Genomic DNA, 22355 nt, shown 5'->3' with positions numbered 1-22355 from the left:
CCTAGGTTAACCAATGTCTTGCCTCTACCATAAAAAGTATTCATATTGCACCATGGACCATGACTCTTATACGGCACAGTGAGATCGGGTCCAGATTGAAACATGTTCCAGGTCATAAAGTATCATGCCTTGTGTTAGATAACCCTACTTAAGTGAAAGTGTCCACTGCAGCATGTGTCATTCTACCAAAACACAGTATAAAATGTACATGGTTTATTACAAAGTACCACCGTGCTCCAATGTCCTTGATGGTTTCTGAGTGTGACATGATAAAGTGTCCTCTGGGTAGTGTCAGCAAAAATGTTATTTTGAGGGCTGCCCCCCATAAGCCATGTTGTCTGGGGGGAAGGGCATGTTTGTTATGGTGGAAAGACCTTAAAATGATATTGTAATAATGCTAATAGCAGTAGTCCAAAAATGTAAATCAGACAAACAGATTTTTTTTGCTACTGTAGTTTGCTGGCGTACTGGCTGAGCTCATTAATTAGAATACACATAATAATTCACATTTCCTGGCTCAAATTAAGATCCTACATCTGTAGTCTATGGATATAGGGCCATGTCAGGGAACTCTCTGCCCCTTGAACAGTTCTAGTACAGTGAGTTCAGGCATGCCGCTAAGCCTCTGTCCACGGCTCCACTCCCTCACTATCGCTCTGTTCCCCAGCAGTACTGACTGAACCTGGTGGTGAAAAGGCCCAGATAGACCCCATCCACTAAGAGCCTTTACTACTGATTCTGAGGAAATCTACACAAGGATCCCATCAGAAATTAGTAGCTGGGAGAAATGGTTGCTTAGTGCAGACCATAACATGGGAGGGGGGCCCACTTATTCAATTCCACCGCAAAGCCTGGAGCCCAATGACTCAATGGGTTTGTGTTTAAAGGATGCTCGTCTTTTGATTGATTCTGTCAGCATTCACTCATGGCAAAAGGTCAGGATGAGCTATCTCCTCTCCTAAGCCAATCGGAGGGCTGCCAATCCGGGATAATGATGTCCCTGCGGATGGTTGGCTCACAGGCCTTCCAGACATTATGTCATTTGATCCAACAGATTCTCATGATGCACGGACAAGTTGTGCATTCAGACCTGGAGATATTCAACAGCTTACTGTACATATGTCACTATATTAGTAATAGAACAAATAATATTAGTCATGGAGTCAAAATGGAGCAGTTATAGTTATTGATGTTTGTAGGCACGATTGAATGGCATTAAAAATGCTGATTATGCCTTAAACAGCAGGTTTCACTTGCATATGTATCACTAACAAATAACATTTAGTTGTTGAAGGTGTGATGTTAGGTTATAATGTACAGGTAGGATCTTAATTTGATCACCCTGTTGCAGGATAATTCTCCTGCCCACATTTCGGTTGAAGGCATTCAATTGTACAGCTGACTAGGTATCCCCCTTTCCCTTTCCCAATGCAGGAAATGTAAAGCTTGTAGCGTATTTGAGGTTTAAAAAGGCTTTTGTAATTTCCACATAGAACATTTTCCTTACGAAAAATGCAACAACCCCAAAAACGGTTGCTGCAGGATTATTTTCCTGCTGTAGCAAACTGGCTCAAATTAAGATCCTACCTCTGTTAGATGAAATGTGACTTTTATGTTTTTGATTTATGCACATACTGTACATTAATATTATTTATGTGCAATTAAATTATTTGCACAGTATAGGGCTTTTTCAAACAACCCTCTCTGACCCTTTTCCGTCAAAGTATCTAAAATAAATGCCCTGTGATAGCTTTCGGGAGAGTCTGAATTCCACACCGTGTCAATTGAGATGCTGATAGTACAGCCTGTGATAAGTGCCCCCTAAAAGAACAGATTATTAAATCACAACTGTGGTGCCTCAAGCAGGATTACAAATTGGAGAGTTGGGCTCACAAAGATAGTGCTCACTGAAGCCTTGTACCTGGGACCCAGAGTTACCATGAGAACTAGGAGATATTGCACTGTTGGGTAGATAATGTAGAGATGTTCAGTCCCAGACATTTTAAGTCTATGTTCAGTGTTATGTGTACATTTCACACTTTCTTGTCAAGGGGGTAACACGATGTAGGATATCATAATGTATAGACTGCATACATATGATCCCTAGCTAGTTGTAAGAAAGACGTGGTGGTCAAATCAGGCCATGACAGTAGCAGATAACCTCACATTGCTCATTGATGTACTATAGAAATTGACATTTTATTACAGCCATTTTATTACAGTGTTATAAAGGCAGACGGCTAAATCAAATGTGGTCTCAAACGTTCAATATCATGCTAGCGACGGGCTAATTTGTCCCCCTCTCTCTTGTGATGCTAATAGATGGCTGATATATGCAGTGTCGGTGTGCACTTTTACTGAAGGTGGTGAGAAAAGAGGACCGGATTTTCATGGGGTGTACCTCTCATTCACTTCAGATGCACAGATACTGCAGAGAAGAATGGTGCATTTTAATTAGCTGTAATCAAATACACTGATATGCTGATATTCAAAAACAGGGCCATTGGACCCTGACATTTCAGAGTAGTCTATTACCATTTTAAAGTGTTCCACTATTACACATTTAGGGTAGTGTCTCTACTTCAGAAAAACATTTTTTTTTACAAGGCTCACAAGAATGTGTGTGTGTGCCGTGTGTGTGCCGTGCATACTTTTGTGTTGGTGTTTGTGTGTGTGTGTGTGTGTGTGTGTGTGTGCGCATGTGTGTTTGTGAGCGTGCTTGTATACAGATGTAGGATATTCATTTGATCACCCTGTTGCAGGAGCACTTGTAGTGTATTTGAGGTTAAAAAAGACTTCTGAAGTTTGTAATTTCAGAGTTGATTTTCCCTTAAGGAAGATGTATGAACCCACATAATAACACACATTTCCTGTCGCTGCAGGATTATCTTTCCTGCTGTAGCAAACTGGTTCAAATTAAGATCTTACACATGTGTGTGTATGTGTGTTTGTTTGTGTGTGTGTGTGTGTGTGTGAGAGAGAGAGAGAGAGTCAGTGTGTTTCTATTTGAGTGATTAACTTCTACTCTGAAGACCTCATGAAGGTTAGAAGGCTCACTCTGCATGCCTGGCGCTATATTTAGCACCTCATCTCCACCACATTTGAATCTTCACCACACAAAATATGAGTGCATTTCAACTGTATTTGCTTCCAAAGAAAATTCTGGCATTCATGCAATGTTTATGTGATATGCCCTTTTGTTATTTCAAATAATGATTCATCTAAACTGGAGTGGATTGTTGAGAGAGACTGGAAATGCAATCCAATTTCTAGTGTTTTTTTTACGTAAGTTTTCTTTTCAGGAGGAAAGCTCCTGTCCTAGTGGTTTTCAGAGAGCCTATCTTGCAGTTGCTGCTCTGTTTGGCATTTCAATGTGGAGTTGAGTTGTTCTGTATGAGAGTGGAGATAATGGCAGAACATCCTGATCTCTTTGATCAGAGGCAGAGTCTAACTGGTAGAAATGGACTGCTGGGAGAGGAAGGTGTGAGACACCTATGAAACACTTTTAATTGTAGCTTCTCGCTTCAATGCCATGTTTGAAATCTCCTTTCCTCTATGAAGATACTACACTGGAATTCACATTCACTTTAAACACAGAACTGGCTTCAAAGTGTCTCAGTTTGTTTGACCTAGCGAGTGGTGAGTGTTCATATTAGCTAGAGGTGAAAAGTTGACTGAGATTGTGTTGACCAAGCAAGCGGGATGTCAAAACTGGATAACCCATGGTCTGAGATGAAGAACATGCCACACAGGGTTATATGGACTGAACAAAAATATAAACACAGCATGTAAAGTGTTTGTCCCATGTTTCATGAGCGGAAATAAAATATCCCATACATTTTCCATATGCACAAAAGCTAATTGTGTGCACAAATTAGTTTACATCCCTGTTAGTGAGCATTTCTCTTTTGCCAAGATAATCCATCCACCTGACAGGTGTGGCATATCAAGAAGCTGATTAAACAGCATGATCATTACACAGGTGCACCTTGTGCTGGGGACATAAAAAGGCCACTCTAAAATGTGCAGTTTTGTCACCCAACACAATGCCACAGATATCTCAAGTTTTGAGAGAGCCTGCAATTGGTATGCTGACTGCAGGAATGTCCACCAGAGCTGCTGCCAGAGAATTGAATGTTAATTTCTCTAACATAAGCCACCTCCAACGTAATTTTTGAGAATTTGGCAGTACGTCTGCATGAGGCAAACGGCTGCATGAGGCAAATGGTGGTCGCACCAGATACGGACTGGTTTTCTTATCCACTCCACTTCCTTTTCTTTAAGGTGTCTGTGACAAGAGATGCATATCTCTGTTCCCAGTCATGTGGATTCCATGGAATAGGGAATTGATTGTTTCATGTTTTGTTCAGTATAGTTTCCTTTCTAGGTTAAAGTATAATGGCCTTACCATCATTCCACACTGACATAGACTATACACAGTCACTTTCCACTGACGTGGGGCTGAACTTCAGAATACCGATTCAGTCGCTGTCCACTTCAGTGGTGCTGAATGCAGAGGTAGAGTATCAGTGCTCTGCAACAGTTTGCAACAGTTTGGTTGACCTTTTTCACATGAGAGAGTAAAAAATAGAGAAAGCGGGCCTCCCAGGTGGCGCAGGGGTTCTAGGGCACTGCATCGCAGTGCTAGCTGTGCCACCAGAGACCCTGGGTTCGCGCCCAGGCTCTGTCGCAGCCGGCCGCGACCGGGAGGTCCATGGTGCGATGCACAATCGGCCTAGCATCATCCGGGTTAGGGAGGGTTTGGCCGGTAGGGATATCCTTGTCTCATCACACACCAGCGACTCCTGTGACAGGCCGGGCGCAGTGCGCACCAACCAAGGACGCCAGGTGCACGGTGTTTCCTCCGACACATTGGTGCGGCTGGTTTCCGGGTTGGATGCACGCTGTTTTAAGAAGCAGTGCGGCTTGGTGCATTTCACTGTACTTGTGCGTGTTTCAGAGGACGCTTTCGACCTTCGTCTCTCCCGAGCAATGTAGCGATGAGACAAGATAGTAACTACTAAATTTAAAAAAAGAGAGAAAGCACACACAACTGTATATTTGTGCAAGATAAAGGGACTTGGGCATAAGGGACTTTAACAACGACAACAAATAGCAAATTTACCTGTTTGAAGTCATACCTGAATGATGTTTTCATTCATACCTTTTTTTCCATTCAAAAAAAACTTTAGTGACTTGGATAACTTGAGATTGAGATCAGTTATCCAAGTCACTAAAGTTTTTTGAATGGAAAAAACAGGGAAACAGGGAGACTACTTTATGGAGCAAAAAGTTCTGTATTTGGCATGCATTTGATTGGTAAGTTAATCTTGTACAGTGGTTAATCTTGTCTACTCAAGTCCCTTTTCTTGTCCTTTCAGATCAGTAGCTTCTGTACAGCTACTGTCACGCAGACAGAAAATGTGTCACGACATGACCACTGATACCATGATGACACCGGAAGTTGTATAACTATGTGTCAATTGAGTGATCTGATTGGTTCAGTCAGCGGAAGGGGTTGTGTTAAGGTAATTGGGGTGATGTAGATCTCTGAATGTCAGAACATTTGAACATGCGGAGAAAGATGAGGAGAACAAACAAAAATAAGAAAAGCTGACTTACATAATGAATGAAGCTATTGCAGTGTTTTTACCTGAAGCAGGCAATTCACACACATAGAGTGCTCTTGGATGCCCAAGTACAATTTTACTGTATTTGTTTTAGTACAAAAAGGGATGAGATAACATGTGGTAAGATGCACAGTCAAGTCTAAGAGTGTCTGAGACTCAGTTAGGGTTTGTCTTACTATCTCATCCCTTACACTTCTCATTTAAAACCTAATTCAAAGTAATTATATTAGTAAATAGCATCTGGCAGTAGGGGCTGCTTTGTTCTGGTAGCCTGCTGCTAGTAGATCCTGCTGAGATTGGGAAGTTTTTTTGCCATGGAAGGCATATGTCCATTCGTGTTAATGTGTTAGCGTGGGCACTGTAGAAAATCCTGAGGTGAGCTCTGTGCTGTTTCTTAATTCAGGGGGTTTCAAACTAGGGTCCGCAGAGGTGCTGCAGGGGGTCCGCAATTTTTTAAAATATATTCTTTGGGGGAAATCATTTTGGGATTTTTTTTCTGTGAAAAAGTACCATTGTGCATACCATTTTTATGTTTCTGCGTCCAGCATGAGAAAAAAGTGCAATGACTGAGTCCTGTTCAGCCGACTCTAGGGAAGTATATAAAAGGCTTCATTGCAAAAATCTCGAGCTATCCCTTTATTATAGAGGAAATTACAGTCATTGGAGCAAATTACAGAAGTTTTTTGTATAGAAAATTCTTAGGTGGTCCGTCTAAGTGGTAAGTTATTGGATAGAAAAATTGTTTCAGTGTCAACTTAAATGACCCAAACCAGATAGAAAGCATGGAGAAAAGATATTGAATTATATACACTGAGTGTACAAACATTAGGAACACTTTCCTAATATTGAGTTGCACCCCCTTTGCCCTCAGAAAAGTCTTAATTCGTCAGGGCATGGACTATACAAGGTGTCGAAAGCGTTCCACAGGGCTGGACCATGTTGGCTCCAATGCTTCCTACAGTTGTGCAAAGTTGACTGGACGTCCTTTGGGTGGTTGGCCATTCTTGATACACACAGGAAAACCGGTGCACCAGGCATCTACTACCATACCCCTTTCAAAGGCACTTAAATCTTTTGTCTTGCCCATTCAACCTTTGAATGGCACACTTACACAATCCATTTCTCAATTGTCTCAAGTCTTAAGGCATTATGAACTTCACTCAGTACCAGGACATTTCAGCCAAAAACCTGATTGCTTCTGCCAGGAGGCTGAAACTTGGCCACAGTTTGATATTCCAGCAAGTCGATCTTACAGCAAAACAATAACCCCAAGCACACATCAAAATCCACAAAGAAATTGTTAATTGATCACAAAATCTGAATCAACAAAACCAGTTTCCGGACATGACCCCCATTGAAAACCTGTGGTTTGAATTGAAGAGGGCCGTCCATAAGCGCAGAGAAAATATATTGTCACGCCCTGACCATAGAGAGCCCTTGTTTCTCTATGGTGTTGTTGGTCAGGGCGTGACAGGTGGTATTCTAGTTTATTATTTCTAGTTGGTGTTCTAGTTTATTTTTCTATGTTGGTGATTTGTATGATTCCCAATTAGAGGCAGCTGATAATGATTGTCTCTAATTGGGGATCATATTTAGGTAGCATTTTTCCCACCTGTGTTTGTGGGATATTATTTTTGCGTTTTGTGCATGTGCACCGCGTAGTCACGGTTCATTGTTAGTTTAATGATTTATTGTTTTGTTTTTGCTAAGTTTCACTTTATAATAAATATGTGTAAGTCTACATCCGCTGTGTCTTGGCCCGTCTCTCCTCACGTACGTGACAGATATCAAGGATCTGGAAAGATTCTGTATGGAGGAATGGTCTAAGATCCCCCCCATTGTGTTCTCTAACTCATAAAACATTTTTGAAAAAGGCTCAGTGCCGTTATCCTCACAAGGTGAGGTATTGAACGGTATTGAAAACAGGGGTGTCGATAATTTGACCCCTACCTTTTTGTGATTGTTTTTTATTACTTGTCAAACAAAATATATTTCTCTGAACAATTGTATTAGTATAAAACAATCTAATTTCCCTTTTCAGTATTTGAGTTATTTATTTTTGTACAGTAATTTTTGCTCATCTTTATCAAGGGTGTGAATCATTTCAGACACCCACTGAACATGACAGACATCTTGGTGATGAAGTGAAAGCAGAAAACCCTTAACTAAAATCCATTTAGATGGTCTCTGTTGATTCCTACTCAGACATCATTGCGTTGATCTGTCAAAATCAAGGAGGCAAAACGGTGCCATGAAATACCACAGATACCTCTGATCCAAGACACCTCTGGCTCTTTCTCAATCAGAAGGTTCTTTCATAATTCCACCCAGGGCAACAGAGGGCCTCCCAGTCAGACTCCCCGCCACTCCTCTGTCTGTCATACGAGGTGAGTTAAGCTGTGTACGAGTTTGAGAGATTGCCATTTTGGGTAATATAACAATGACACAGTTCTTAGTCTATCTCTGGATTGAGGACAGATCACTATAATTATTATTTATCTCTGAGGACCAAAGGCTTGACCTGCTTTCTCTCAGTGGAGCACCCCTCACATGTGACATGAGACAGGATATACAAACAGAGAGAAGAGACGGGAGAACACATCATAATAGATGATAGACGTGTGTGGATCACTGTGGTTTTGCATTCACAGTAATTCACACACGCACACACGCACGCACACACACACACACACACACACGAGTCCCATTCATTTATTCTTTCTCTATACGCAGCACATTGAATATCACCTTCACACAGGTTGACAGGGCGGAACAGCACATCACCATGAAGGGTTAGCAGACAAAGCAATCCTGCATCTCATTTCCTATAGATGTTATTCAAGCCCTAAGTAAAGAGAGTTTTGCAGCACAACTTTGGGGATTGCTGTGTAGCCCCGTGGAATAGTCAAGTGAAGGGAAAGGAGAGAGAGAGAGTGATACTGTACACTCTACTAAGCCAACCCAACTCTGTTACTGGCAGTGCAGTCATTCCACCCTACTGCTCTAGCATCCTGGAGGAGGGATGGGAATGGAGAGAGAGCGAGAGATGTGTGGCAGTGAGAGAGACGATGGTAACGAGAGGCAGGGAGGAGAGCATGAGACAAGTGAAAGGGAGACGGGTAGAGTGAGAGAAGGGGGACAGTAGGAGATAAATGTGTGAAAGAGAGTGAGGAAGAGAGAGAGAGAGAAATGGGCTGTGGAAGTGGGGGACTGAGAGACAGATGGGTGGAAGGGAGAGGGGAGCAGTAGATGGTGGGGAGATGGGGGGAGGCTGCCAGGGAGTTTGTGGGAAAGTTTATAATAGGATGATCGGAACATTGATTTCACCTTTAAATATTATAATTCAATTTTATTACCGCCATATATTCAAGCAGACGGCTTGCTTATGAATATATAGATATTGTATCCTCATCTTATGTTGTCTTACAGTAACAGTATTGAACGTATTGGACTGGGATATCCGTTGATGTATTTTACACAGCCGTATAAGGATACTTTTACCCATATACAGTATTGCTCACCACCAACTTATGTCTAGAGTGTGTAGATAGATAGATGGACAGAAAAGATGTGCGCGTGCGCATCAGAGAGAGAGAGCGAGAGGGAGGGAGGAACAAGTCCGTTTTTCATGGATGGCTGGGTTGCTATGGGAACAAGATGTGGGCTCCCTTTTCCCAAAAAAAGTATCCTCCTTCCCTTTTTCCCTCTCTCATCACTTCATTTATCTCTCTCCTTCTTCTCAGCATCCCCAGTTATTCACCTCTCCTCTCTTCCTATCCCCAGATCATCCCATCGCTTCCCTCCTCTTCCCCTTCTTTCTATCGTCCATCCTTACCTCCTCCCACTCATTTTCTCCCTGTCTACTCCTCTCTCCCCCTGTCTATCTCGTTCCCTGCGGTCTCCCCACTTCTACTATTCTCCCTCTCAATCTTTCCCTTTCCCTCCATCTCTTCTTCACTTTCTCCTCGTCTCTGATCATCTGTCTCTTTAACACTCACTTATATTCTATTCTTTTCTCGGTTGTCATGGCAATAGGCTGGGGGCGTGAGGGAAAGAGCGCGAGCGAGCAAGAGTGGGTGTTTCGGAAGTGACATCTCTTGGGCAGTAACCTTGTTTCCTGTGTGTGGAGTTGGGGGCGGATTCACACGTAAAGTGCAGCAACAGTGACGCCGTGTGGACAAATGCGCGGTAGTGGGGAGCCCTGCTGGCCCGGGAAAGGGCTGAGTGAATGATCTGACAGGTGAGAATACACACAGACAGACACACACACACACAGACAGACACACACACGCACACACACAGGACTGTGCGGTGTCAGTGTAGTGCGGACCTCTGTGTTCACCTCTTCATTGAGGCCCATTGTGACACATCCCTGACATTTGACGTCTATCATGACACTGAAGGCCATGTACGAAATGCCCTGAATCAGCATATTAAAGAACACCATTATAGACCAGTGTATATTTTCATATATACATCAAATCTGGGCAATAAATCCAAAAGCATTCATAGAATATGGAATGGTAGGATACCCCTATTGATTCTGAATGATGTGATATAAATGCTACGTGAGCACCAAGTAATGTATAAAATGTGTACATACTGTACAGTACATTGTGCTTATTTGCCTTGAAAGTAACCAACAAGGCTACGCTGGCGTTGGTACGTTGCCCGACCCGGGCGACCTGAGGATAATGCATGTTTATTTTTAGCGCTGTTTTAGAGCTTAGTGATATGTATAAATGAACATTACCCCTGTCGGGCTCAGTAATGACAACGTTGAATAAAGCTGACCAGTCATCTGACGGCTGCTCGGCTCCTTGGCAAACTGCAAAGGAAAGCAGAAATAAATGGCGTTACAGAGACAGACCTCAGCACATTCTGAGAGCGTCAACAAGAGAATGTGAATACAGTGTTTTTTCACATTTATAACACAGAACTAGCCCACCTAGATTGGGCCTCACAATTCCCTCCAAGGTTTTTCAGATGATGAGGAATGAAGGTGGAGGTACAGATTGTAGCTGGAGCACATATTATGGGAATGAGTCACCGATTTCCCCAGTTGATCCACAACATTGTGACTTTCATGAAGTATGCTGCTGTCGGTCTATAAGGTTTATCGTCAAAGGCTTTCTCTCTCCCTGTCCAATGTGTCTCTGAAGGACGCGGACTAGTGTCACACTCCTGGGCCTTGGGATTCCTGGGCATTGGGATTCCTGGGCCTTGGAATTTAGGCTATATGTCGTCTGCAGTAAAGATGATGGTGATTGACATGCTCATAATGATGATCTAATATATATACGGTATTAGTCTCAATACACAAACATTTTCAGACACCAGCTCTTTCTACTTTCCACATGAAAAAGTAACACTTCAACTGCTAAACAAGTGAACATCCACGTACAAGGAAGTACATCATTTTAGCTGCAGGACAGGATAATATGGTCTGTACATTTCTCCATGCCATTGTCAGAGATGAGAAAGATGTAAATATATATATATACCGCTGAAGTCGGAAGTTTACATACACTCGAGTTGGAGTCATAAAAACTCATTTTTTTGGCAAGTCAGTTAGGACAACTACTAATTTTTCCAACAATTGTTTACAGACAGATTATTTCAGATATAATTCACTGTACCACAATTCCAGTGGGTCAGAAGTTTACATACACTAAGTTGACTGTGCCTTTAAACAGCTTGGAAAATTCCAGAAAAAAGATATAATGGCTTTAGAAGCTTCTGATAGGCTAATTGACATCATTTGAGTCAATTGGAGGTGTACCTATGGATGTATTTGAAGGCCTACCTTAAAACTCAGTGCCTCTTTGCTTGACATCATAGGAAAATCAAAAGAAATCAGCCAAGACCTCAGAAAAAAAATGGTAGTCCTCCACAAGTCTGGTTCATCCTTGGGAGCAATTTCCAAATGCCTGAAGGTACCACATTCATCTATACAAACACAAGTACGCAAGTATAAAACCATGGGACCAAGCAACCGTTATACCTCTCAGGAAGGAGACGCGTTCTGTCTCCTAGAGATGAACGTACTTTGGTGCGAACAGTGCAAATCAATCCGAGAACAACAGCAAAGGACCTTGTGAAGATGCTGGAGAAAACAGGTACAAATGTATCTATATCCACAGTAAAAGAAGTCCTATATCGACATAACCTGAAAGGCCGCTCAGCAAGGAAGAAGCCACTGCTCCAAAACTGCCATAAAAAGCCAGACTACGGTTTGCAACTGCACATGGGGACAAATATTGTACTTTCTGGAGAAATGTCCTCTGGTCTGATGAAACAAAAATTGAACTGTTTGGCCATAATGGAGGAAAAAGGGGGAGGCTTGCAAGCTGAAGAACACCATCCCAACCATGAAACACGGGGGTGGCAGCATCATGTTTTGGAGGTGCTTTGCTGCAGGAAGGACTGGTGCACTTCACAAAATAGATGGCATCATGAGGGTGGAAAATGATGTGGATATATTGAAGCAGCATCTTAAGACATCAATCAGGAAGTTAAAGCTTGGTCGCAAATGGGTCTTCCAAATGGACAATGACCCCAAGCATACTTACAAAGTTGTGGTAAAATGGCTTAAGGACAACAAAGTCAAGGTATTGGAGTGGCCATCACAAAGCCCTGACCTCAATTCTATAGAAAATCTGTGGTCAGAACTGAAAAGGTGTGTGCGAGCAAGGAGGCCTACAAACCTGACTCGGTTACACCAGCTCTGTTGGGAAGAATGGGCCAAAATTCACCCAATTTATTGTGGGAAGCTTGTGGAAGGCTACCCAAAACGTTTGATGCAAGTTAAACAATTTAAAGGCAATGCTACCAAATACTAATTGAGTGTATGTAAACTTCTGACCCACTGGGAATGTGATGAAAGAACTAAAAGCTGAAATAAATCCTTCTCTCTACTATTATTCTGACATTTCACATTCTTAAAATAAAGTGGTGATCCTAACTGACCTAAGACAGGGAATTTTTACTAGGATTAAATGTCAGGAATTGTGAAAAACTGAGTTTAAATTGGCAAGGTGTATGTAAACTTCCGACTTCAACTGTATATATACACTACCAGTCAAAATTTTGGGCACACCTATTCATTCATGGGTTTTTCTTTATTTTTTTTTACTGTTTTCTACATTTTAGAATAATAGTGAAGACATCTTAACTATGAAATATCACATATGGAATCATGTAGTAACCAAAAAAGTGTTCAAAAATAGCCACAGCCTGGAGGTGTGCTGAGTTATTGTCCTGTTGAAAAATAAATGATAGTCCCACTAAGCGCAAACCAGATGGGATGGCATATCGCTGCAGAATGCTGTGGTAGCCATGCTGGTTAAGTGTGCCTTGAATTCTAAATATATCACTGACAGTGTCACAAGCAAAGCACCCCCACACTATCACACCTCCTCCTCCATGCTTCACAGTGCGAAACACACATGCAGAGATCATCTGTTCACCTACTCTGCGTCTCACAAAGACACAGCGGTTAGAACCAGAAATCTCAAATTTGGACTCATCAGACCAAAGGACAGATTTCTACCGGTCTCCCACCCATTGCTCTTGTTTCTTGGCCCAAGCAAGTCTCTTTTTCTCATTGGTGTCCTTTAGTAGTGATTTCTTTGCAGCAATTCGACCATGAAGGCCTGATTCACGTAGTCTCCTCTGAACAGTTGATGTTGAGATGTGTCTGTTACTTGAACTCTGTGAAGCATTTATTGAGCTGCAATCTGAGGTGCAGTTAACTTTAATGAACTTATCTTCTGCAGCAGTGGTAACTATGGGTGTTACTTTCCTGTGGCGGTCCTCATGAGAGCCAGTTTCATCATAGCGCTTGATGGTTGAAGTTCTTGAAATTTTCCACATTGACTGACCTTCATGTCTTAAAGTAATGATGGACTGTCGTTTCTCTTTGCTTATCTGAGCTGTTCTTGCCATAATATGGACTTGGTCTTTTACCAAATAGCGCTATCTTCTGTATACCACCCCTATCTTGTCACAACACAAAGCATTAAGAAGGAAATAAATTCCACAAATTAACTTTTAACAAAGCGCACCTGTTAATTGAAATGCATTCCAGGTAACTACCTCATGATGCTAGTTGAGGGAATGCCAAAAGTGTGCAAAGCTGTCATTAAGGCAAAGGGTGGCAACTTTGATGAATCTCAAATCTCAAATATATTGTTGGGTTACTACAAGATTCCATATGTGTTTTTTCATAGTTTTGATGTTTTCACTATTATTATAAAATGTAGAAAATAGTAAAAAAAAAAAAAAAAAGCCCTTGAATGAGTAGGTGTGTCCAAACTTTTGACTGGTACTGTATATAAAGATCCCTCCATGCCCTGGCCTATATTCATGGCCTAGATTTTGTGATTTGGTCAAATTCTTAATGATATGTCAGTGTATATGAAAACCCTTAGGAGGCTCAGTCACAATGGACACTGTGACTGTGAGTCCATGAGTGAAAAGTGACTTAGAGGTTGAAATCAAGGTTATGTAATCTCTCTTCATATCGTACAATGACTCATACCTTAGATTCTACCACTATGATCCCCTTAATAAGCTTCGCTTGTTTAGCAACTCATTTATATTTCAAGAGCAGCTTTATTCATAATTAAACTTGAATATAAAACATAAACTCAGCTGTATTCGCTACAATTAGACAGATTGCCTTTTGTGCTTGCCTCCCTACTTGGTGGGGATACAAGTGTGAATATATGTGAATATAGTGAATATTTGAGAAAGCTTTTATTGTAAAATAAAGGTTCTGACAGGGTTGTTTGGCTGAATTAGGCCTATTTTCAGGGTCGGAGTGGCTCTGTTTTTGGCATAGTGTCAAATGGACAGCATGGCACGCTGCGGTGAGTGTGCCGACTGTGCCATGTCTCAGCCGAGTCAGGGCCTGTTACATCATTCAACCTGCAGGGGCCTTTCCTTTCTCAAACATGGGGAAATATGCAAAGGGTTAAAGTGTGCTGTCTGGAAAGTGAAGAGGTAGACACTAGATAGCCGTTATTTGTACCATCTACAAGATGTAAGGGTTAAATAAAGTGTGTTAGAGGGTCTCTGGGACTTGTACAATCTGCAGAAATTATGTGTGTGAATTGTGAAGACAGTCTTGGTGTGAGGAGTGGGGAGTGGGGAGTGGGGAATGTCACTTTGGCTAACCTCTCGTCGAGGGCTTGTTTCCGGCCTTGTTGAGGGTGTCTGTGAATTCACAACACAAGGATGTCTGGAGTAAGAATAGTGTTGAGATGTTTGCTTAACATTCTGATTGAAGTAAAAACGAGGCGAAGGGAAGGGATATCAAAAGTGTTTTGATGAAAACATTAACATAGCCCCTGACATAACTCAGAGGGAAAAGAGAAATAAATATGAAAGAGGGGAACATGGAAAGAGACTGGAGGAAAGACGAATAGGAAGGTCAATACAAGAAAGACATGAAGTAATGGAGACAGATGAGAGAAGGAGAAGCAGATGGATGGGCAGAGTGAGTAGGAGTGATAAAGAGACACACTAGGAATTGGAGACTACGAAAGATAGTGAAAAAGGCAAAGAGCCATGCCCTGGTTATTTCTGAGTGACCTAGCATCATGCTGACTGAAGCCAGAGCTTGGCTAATTGACTCCAGCAGTTGTAGTGGATCACAAAGCTTATTTTGCTCTGTTTCATGCCACGGCCCTTCTGCTTCAGGACCCAGGGTCTATCTGAAGAGCTGCCTGTCTGTTATGGCCGTCTGGTCAGAGGGGGAACCTGGGGACGAACAAAGGCGTGTGCAGGGCAGAGGGATTATGAAACTGATGGAATTAGCGATGTAGTATGAAGATATGGTCATTTAGCACAGGGTTTTCTGAACTTTCTGGGTCCGGGGACCCCTTTTGTGAGAGCAAATCCATCAAGGACCGCCTTATAACCATAACACAACTCGCAGTGCGATAAAAATGTCATAAAAGGAGACGTTTTACTGTGCTGTCTGCAGTGCATGGCTGGGCGAAGTCTCGGCCCCAGGGAAGGAACATTTAAATAGCCCGCCACGTGGCATCGAATATGTTTTTTTTTCCTGTTTTCAAGCTAATTTCATGCAATTCATTTTTTTTTAATATATCATAGGCAGAGAGAAAACTTTTCAGTTTTAAAGGTTAAATTAAAGTGCATTCATGTTCAAAACAAAGAAGTATTGAGTTGAAAAATGAATAATTGATGGATATCCCTGTGAGCCTCCCAGGCCTTGTTGCCCATGGTTAATAAGAACCTACATTGTAGATGAATAATAATGACATTTTATTATATTAGACCCTCTAAACGAATCCCTGGGCCAAAATTTGTTTAATCGATTATTGTAACAATATTCATTGAATTTTTTTTTAAATTATTTATTTTATACATATTTAGAGAGCAGTACAGCAGTACCTCTTCCGCAGACCCCATTTTGGGAACCTCTGATGTAGCAGACCCATTCATCCAATCCTTTTATCCACATTTTAGGCTATGGTTACAAATCGTAATAATAATTCAACTCTGTAGAAAGTGTGTGATTTTCTCTGAATGAGTGCATTGATTGGTGAGTTATTTACTGCGTAATGGACCAGTCCTAGATGAATTTGTCCACTTCTTTCATTGAGCATTGTTGTTATGCGTGAAATGTGGACAACATGTGAAGAAGTCACATTGCATTTTCAGTGCTTTGGATTCAACTGATGCGGACGTACCAGCTTGCAAACATAAACAAGTTAACGTCAACCATCTGACGACGGGCATGTTCTGGCATGTCCTCCACCGTCGAGTCACCCTAACTGACCCCACTCCCCTCTCTCTGTCCCTCTCCCATTGTTCTCTCTCCTCTCCAGATGCGAGGTGTGCCGTCCCCCCCTCCTATCGCCCCCATGCCCCTTCCTTTGCCGCTCCCTCCTACGACCGCCCCGACTGGAACCCCCGTCTCTGTGTGATCTCCGGAAATCAGCTCTACATGTTGGACCAGGAGGAGGTACTTATCTACTGCTGCACGCACTATAGAAATACAATCCCAACCATCACCCACCCATTGACTTGAAAGGGGATTACTGTTCTAGGAATTATATTTCTATCTATTCTATGGCTCACTTTGCAGTACCATACTGTTGCTGTACCATACTGACTGGGTTGTTTGACATGGCATGAGTGTCTACAACACTGTCATGACAGTTTCTAAAGCCACAAAGTTGAATAAAAAAATGACATATCCAAAAATGGATGTCACCACAATTGACCCTTTAGGCATGTAACTTCATTTGACATGACCTGACATTACATGGTATGCTGAGTACATTACATTGCCAATAAACGTTGTCACTGTTTTAATCCCTGAGGTTTTCCCGACCACATGACCTGACCAGCAAAAGCTCTGGACCGGGGTCCTAGATATAACACAGTATCTCATGTACATGTTGGTCCTGAAGGAGGCCAGTGTTCATATTATACACTCAAGGCAGGTGTCCTGGGACACTGTCGCCTCAGGCTTGCTTATGGGAGGTCCAGTCCTGCAACTATTGTTAGCTTAGAATTTTGTGGCAAACAACTTTGGCACCAGTGTGCCTCTATACAAGTAGGTCACGTCTGGCTAAGATGGGCATTGGGGCCAGTAACCGAAAGGTCGCTGGTTTGAATCCCCGAGCCATCAAAAGACACATTTTGGTTGAATGCATTCAGTTGTGCAACTGACTAGGTATCCCCTTTCCCATCTGAGTGCTGATCTAGGATCAGTATACCTTTTAGATCATAACAGACATAACACGATTACATGACCAGGTGGGACCTGATTCTAGATTAGCACTCCTACTCTGAGACACTTTAGGAATACGGGACTTTTTCAACCTGACTATTTATTGGTAATTAAAAAAAAAAAAAAACTACTATTACTTATTATATCTTACTAAGTAGAGATTCAGCCTGCTAGCTAAGACCAGAAGGGGGTACTATTCCTTCACTTTTGTACCTGTATCGGCTTTGGACAGGTCTCTTTTTAAATGTAGACCTTGTAGACAGATTTACAGATTGATATCCAATAAATGAATCCTAAAACACAATTAAAACACATAGAGGTTTTACTTACACACTTAAAGTCTATTATACTGCAATAACAGTGTTCGTATTACATTTGATTGAGAGTATGAGTCTATTAATGATTATGTAATGATGTAACGAAGTACTGTAGCGGTACTTGCAGGGTAGCTAGCTGCCAATATCTTTAATTCTCATCACTCAGAAGGAGGATAAAGAACCTTATGATCCAGATAAGGGCCTTTTCAGCTCTGGAGTGATGAGAAGAAGGCCCAGGTCAATTAATCAAAGGCTTATCCCTGTCTAATTGTGCCAATGAGGCAGAAGCTATGAATGGATTTGAGGCAGACCTGACGTGCCGATAGCCACCACCTCGGAGAGAGGATGAGAGGCGATTAAATATTCATGCCTGTCACTCACCTCATGCGGTGCGAGTGGGTCTCTCTCTCTCTCTCTCTCTCTCTCTCTCTCTCTCATACACACACGCCCCACTTGATTCTATTCTATTCGATTCAAATGCTTTTTGTGGCATGACAAAAAGCAATCATATGTTGCCAAAGAGGAGATAAGGTGGAACAGAGGAATATATCTCTCTCTCTCTCACATTTGATTTCTCAGGCTACCTCTCCTCCCTCTCTGCTCCCTCCCTCCCTCTCTCCATGGAGTGACTGACATGGCTATCCCACAGACCTGCTCTCTCCTTTCTTTCCCAGGCAGCTCCATTGAGATGCCACTCTGTTTTGTTTTGTGAATGACATCCGTCAAAATACCCTTTTCTCTTCATTGCGACTTCTTCAGTCTCAACTAAGGGGCTGCGTGAGGGAATAACAGTGCTCTGGAGGAACATGTGAAAAATATCTGTCACTTCACCATTGTGCTCTTCTGTGCTCCCATATTTCAAATGTGCTCTATTCACCTCGGTAAACACTACAAGTGGTGAAAACTGGTGATGTTGAAAGCTTGACTTATGCATAGTCCGAATTAACGTAATAGATTAAGAGTGTTCCCTTTCATCCATGTACAGAAGTCACTATACCTTCTGTTCAACCCTATATTGTTTGTGTAGCTTCCCCTACTTGCATTCTCTCCACCTCAGAAGTCAATCTTAAAAGTGAACACCACACAATCCAACTGAACTTCACTCCCTAACAAAAAAACTCCATGCTGCACTGCCATTGACAGTAGAAGAGCCCTGACCACTTCCCAGTGGGCTGCTGTTAGCTCTCTGTGCCTGTGGTGGGAGCGAGAGGATCGACAGTAATGGCTGCCACTGATGTGAAGTGACAGAGCCCCGCACTGTGTGCACCAGACGCCACGCACCAGTGCCCTGTCCTCCAGTCATGTGCCCAGGCATCGCTCTCCCTCCCACTGTGCACCAGTGTTATGCAAGCAATCAGAGGGCACTACTTCCTGCTAGTATCCTCTCTCACTACTACTGCACATTAGCATTAGCCTGCTAGGCTAATTCAAAATAAAGGGAATTGGAACAGGATTTGTCTCAGTCTCAGTAATGCATGGCCATTGTGTTGCATTCCCTGCCCATATGTTTGCAATGGCTTTGGCAGTGTTGATACTGTAAATTAATTCATTAGCGCCCAAGCCAACAATGCAGCGCCGTGGTGGCTTTGCCTAAAGCTACTGTTGTCACATTGCATAAAGCATGACTCAGGAGTAGTTAGCATTTTTACACATGCATGACCCTTGGTAACCCATTTGGAAACAGGGGGGATGTGGTAATTATGTAATAATAAGGCACACGTGGATGGAAGGAGTCATGAGGAAGAAGCTACTTCATTTGACCAATAAGAAGGCTCAATGCACTGTACATTGGCAAATTCTAAGGTTATTTAACAAGCGCTTTACTGCCTTTTGGTATCTGAATAACCATTACGCGCAACTGAAATAAGCCATTTTCAAAAGGTCACCCTTATACTTATTAGGGGTTATACACTGAGTGTACAAAACATTAGGAACACCTTCATAATATTGTGTTTCACCCTTCTTTTGCCCTCAGAATAGCTTCAATTCGTCAGGGCATAGACTTTACAAAGTGTCCAAAGCGTTCCACAGGGATGCTGGCCCATGTTGATGCCAATGCTTCCCACAGTTGTGTGAAGATGGCTGTATGTCTTTTGGGTGGTGGACATATTCTTGATACACACAAGAAACCATTGAGCCTGAAAACCCCACGAACGTTGCAGTTGTTGACACACTCAATCCTGGCACCTACTACTATAACCCTTTCAAAGGCACAAATCTGTTGTCTTGTCCATTCACCCTCTGAATGGTACACATACACAACCCGTGTCTTAATTCCTTCTTTAAAGTGTCTCCTCCCCTTCATCTACACTGATTGAAGTGGATTTAACCAGTGACATCATTAAGGGATTACAGCTTACACATGGATTCACCTGGTCAGTCTATATCATGGAAAGAGCAGGTGTTCCTAATGTTTTGTACACTCAATGTAAACTTGCTTTTTATCAAGGCAATTTGATTAATTTGCCTGGCTATGCCTGTGTATAGGGGCATTTAAATGGAGTTTATCTAACATTCCAACTGAATGCAGGTATTGTGGGAAATGTCCACATAGGGGAGTAGTGGGACAGCTCTTCCACCAGTGCTTTGCAGCATGCTCAAATTTTACATACAAACAATGAAGATCAACTTGGATTGGAATTTGGTCAGATTTAGTACTTAGGGATGCTCTCTAAATGCCCTCTTTTCTCATTCCAAGATACCAAATATGGTCTTAAAATCCCTTTGTTTGAACGTTTCTCTCTGATTTTATCACATGCCAGTTGCTGTGTCCAATGCCTGAGGTGAGGGGAGGGAACATTTGTAAGTGATAGGATGTTATCGAGAGACTTGAGGACAGACAGTGGTGTTGGCCAACCGTTTGTCATACTTCCAGGGACACAGAGGCTGGTGTGTGCGTGTGTGTTTGTGTGCGTGCGTGAATGCGTCTGTGTGTGTGTGCGTGTGTCGGGGGCAGAGGTAGTGGACTCAGCCGCTGTTTGATCACGACTCCGTTACAAAGAATTGGATTCACACCTGCCGCTCCATTAACCCCGCACCCCCCTCCCTAGTCACCCACACACACACCACCCATATCCCCCACCCAGCCTACCCATCACAGCTGGGCCAGTAGTGACATATGGTCCAGGCAGCCTGCAGTATTGCTCAACTCTCCATACCAGCCCCCTTCTCCTCTCCCTCAGGTCTATGGCTTTCATTCTCCCTCTACTCACCCACAACCCACCATCCACCCCTCCTTGCAGTGCCTGAGCACAGTTATCTGTCTATTTCAGTCTTAGCCACTTCTGCTCCTACTCTTACCTTTGACTACAGTTTGCTGGATGCCGAAATCCAGTACAATTGACCTTCTTGTTAGCTATTAGAATGACCTTATGAATGAGCTTATCTCCGACAACACTCAAGGGAGCCAAGGTCTGCATGCCAGTATTCAATCTATTTTTCAATTGAATGAAATGGATTGTTGACTCGCCCATACAAAAACCAGAATACCCAGAGACAGAAACTCCAGAACAGAAATTGGGAAACACTGCTATACTGCATTACAATTACAGACATTTATAGACAATTAGCATGCTTTCTTGCTCCCTGCAGGTTTCAAAGCTAGACCACTGCCCCTGTGTGAGTGTCAGTGCGGGCCCCACATGCCCTCTGTCTGGTCTGCCAGTGTTGTGTGCCAACCTGCCTTGTGTGCCCACTCATGAGCATGGCTACCAGGGATGGTGCCAAGGCCGTGTCAAGTCCCCAGCTGCAGCGCCACTGTCCTAACCAGCTCCCCCTCCCTCCCCCACCCCCTGCCAATCCAAAACTGCCACGCAGGCTATAAATAGCGCCCAGGTGTTCCCCCTCGCAACCAGAAAGGGCTGTGTGTCAGGGTGTATGTGTGTGTATGTGTGTGGGGGGGGGTCTTTTCCATACACGTGTTGTGATGAATTGTGTCTGAATGGGGACACAGTGGGGATGAGGGGGGAGTGGGCTGTGGAAATTACCATGTTTAGCATGCCATGATAGACTAGTATTTATGTAGAGTGTTTGAGATCAGTTTTGAGTCAGAGTTTAATGTGATCTAAACGGCCTCTCGGCTGCTCTGTGAACTTTTTCAGTTCCTATTCCTAGTCAAAGTCACTACTCTCATTGAGGAAAATCACAACTCCATGCCTTAGACTCAACTGAAGTCCGGAGCAATTACTTATTGATGAAGTAATACTACACTTAGATTATCATAGCATTTAGCACTTACAGTATACTGTATATTGATCACATTTCTTTATATTACTATTTTATGTATTTTATGTATTTATTTTAACGATACATTTAATTAGATAAGTGCTCGTGAATGCAGAAAGGAGCTCTGGTGCAGCAAGGAAACAGGGTAGAGAAGAGTGGATAGATACATTTATGTCTGAAGTCTTGTGAATGAATTTATCAATTAATTATCCAAAAATATAGCAACTATTACGCTTATGACAGTGTAAAAGGCTTGGAGAGAGATGGCTCATATTATTAACATGTTATAGAGAGTATACCTGTGTTCGGAGGGTTTTCCTAGAGTGTTATGGTCCAATAATGAGGTAAATTAGATTATATTGAGAAATAACCAAAAAGAATGTGGATGTTATAAACACATGTTAAAATTTGGTC

The 22355-nt window shown here is 42.5% G+C and overlaps 1 protein-coding gene across 8 annotated transcripts in view; it reads left to right on the top strand.

Annotated features, from left to right (window-relative positions):
* The window catches only part of LOC110515208 (ras/Rap GTPase-activating protein SynGAP), a 115342-nt gene that overhangs the window by 2890 nt on the left and 90097 nt on the right, over positions 1-22355 (top strand). For all 8 annotated transcript variants that reach the window (XR_005042057.1, XM_036973041.1, XM_036973040.1 and 5 more), the window contains exon 2: positions 16490-16626. Coding sequence is in view for 7 of the 8 variants with exons in the window: in XM_036973041.1 (XP_036828936.1) it covers positions 16490-16626 (137 nt within the window). In the remaining variant the exon portion in view is untranslated. The remainder of the gene's footprint in view (positions 1-16489; positions 16627-22355) is intronic.

Source organism: Oncorhynchus mykiss, chromosome 3 (genome assembly GCF_013265735.2).
Source record: "Oncorhynchus mykiss isolate Arlee chromosome 3, USDA_OmykA_1.1, whole genome shotgun sequence".
Classification (NCBI taxonomy): domain Eukaryota; kingdom Metazoa; phylum Chordata; class Actinopteri; order Salmoniformes; family Salmonidae; genus Oncorhynchus; species Oncorhynchus mykiss.
This window is presented reverse-complemented; position numbering and strand designations above follow the sequence as displayed.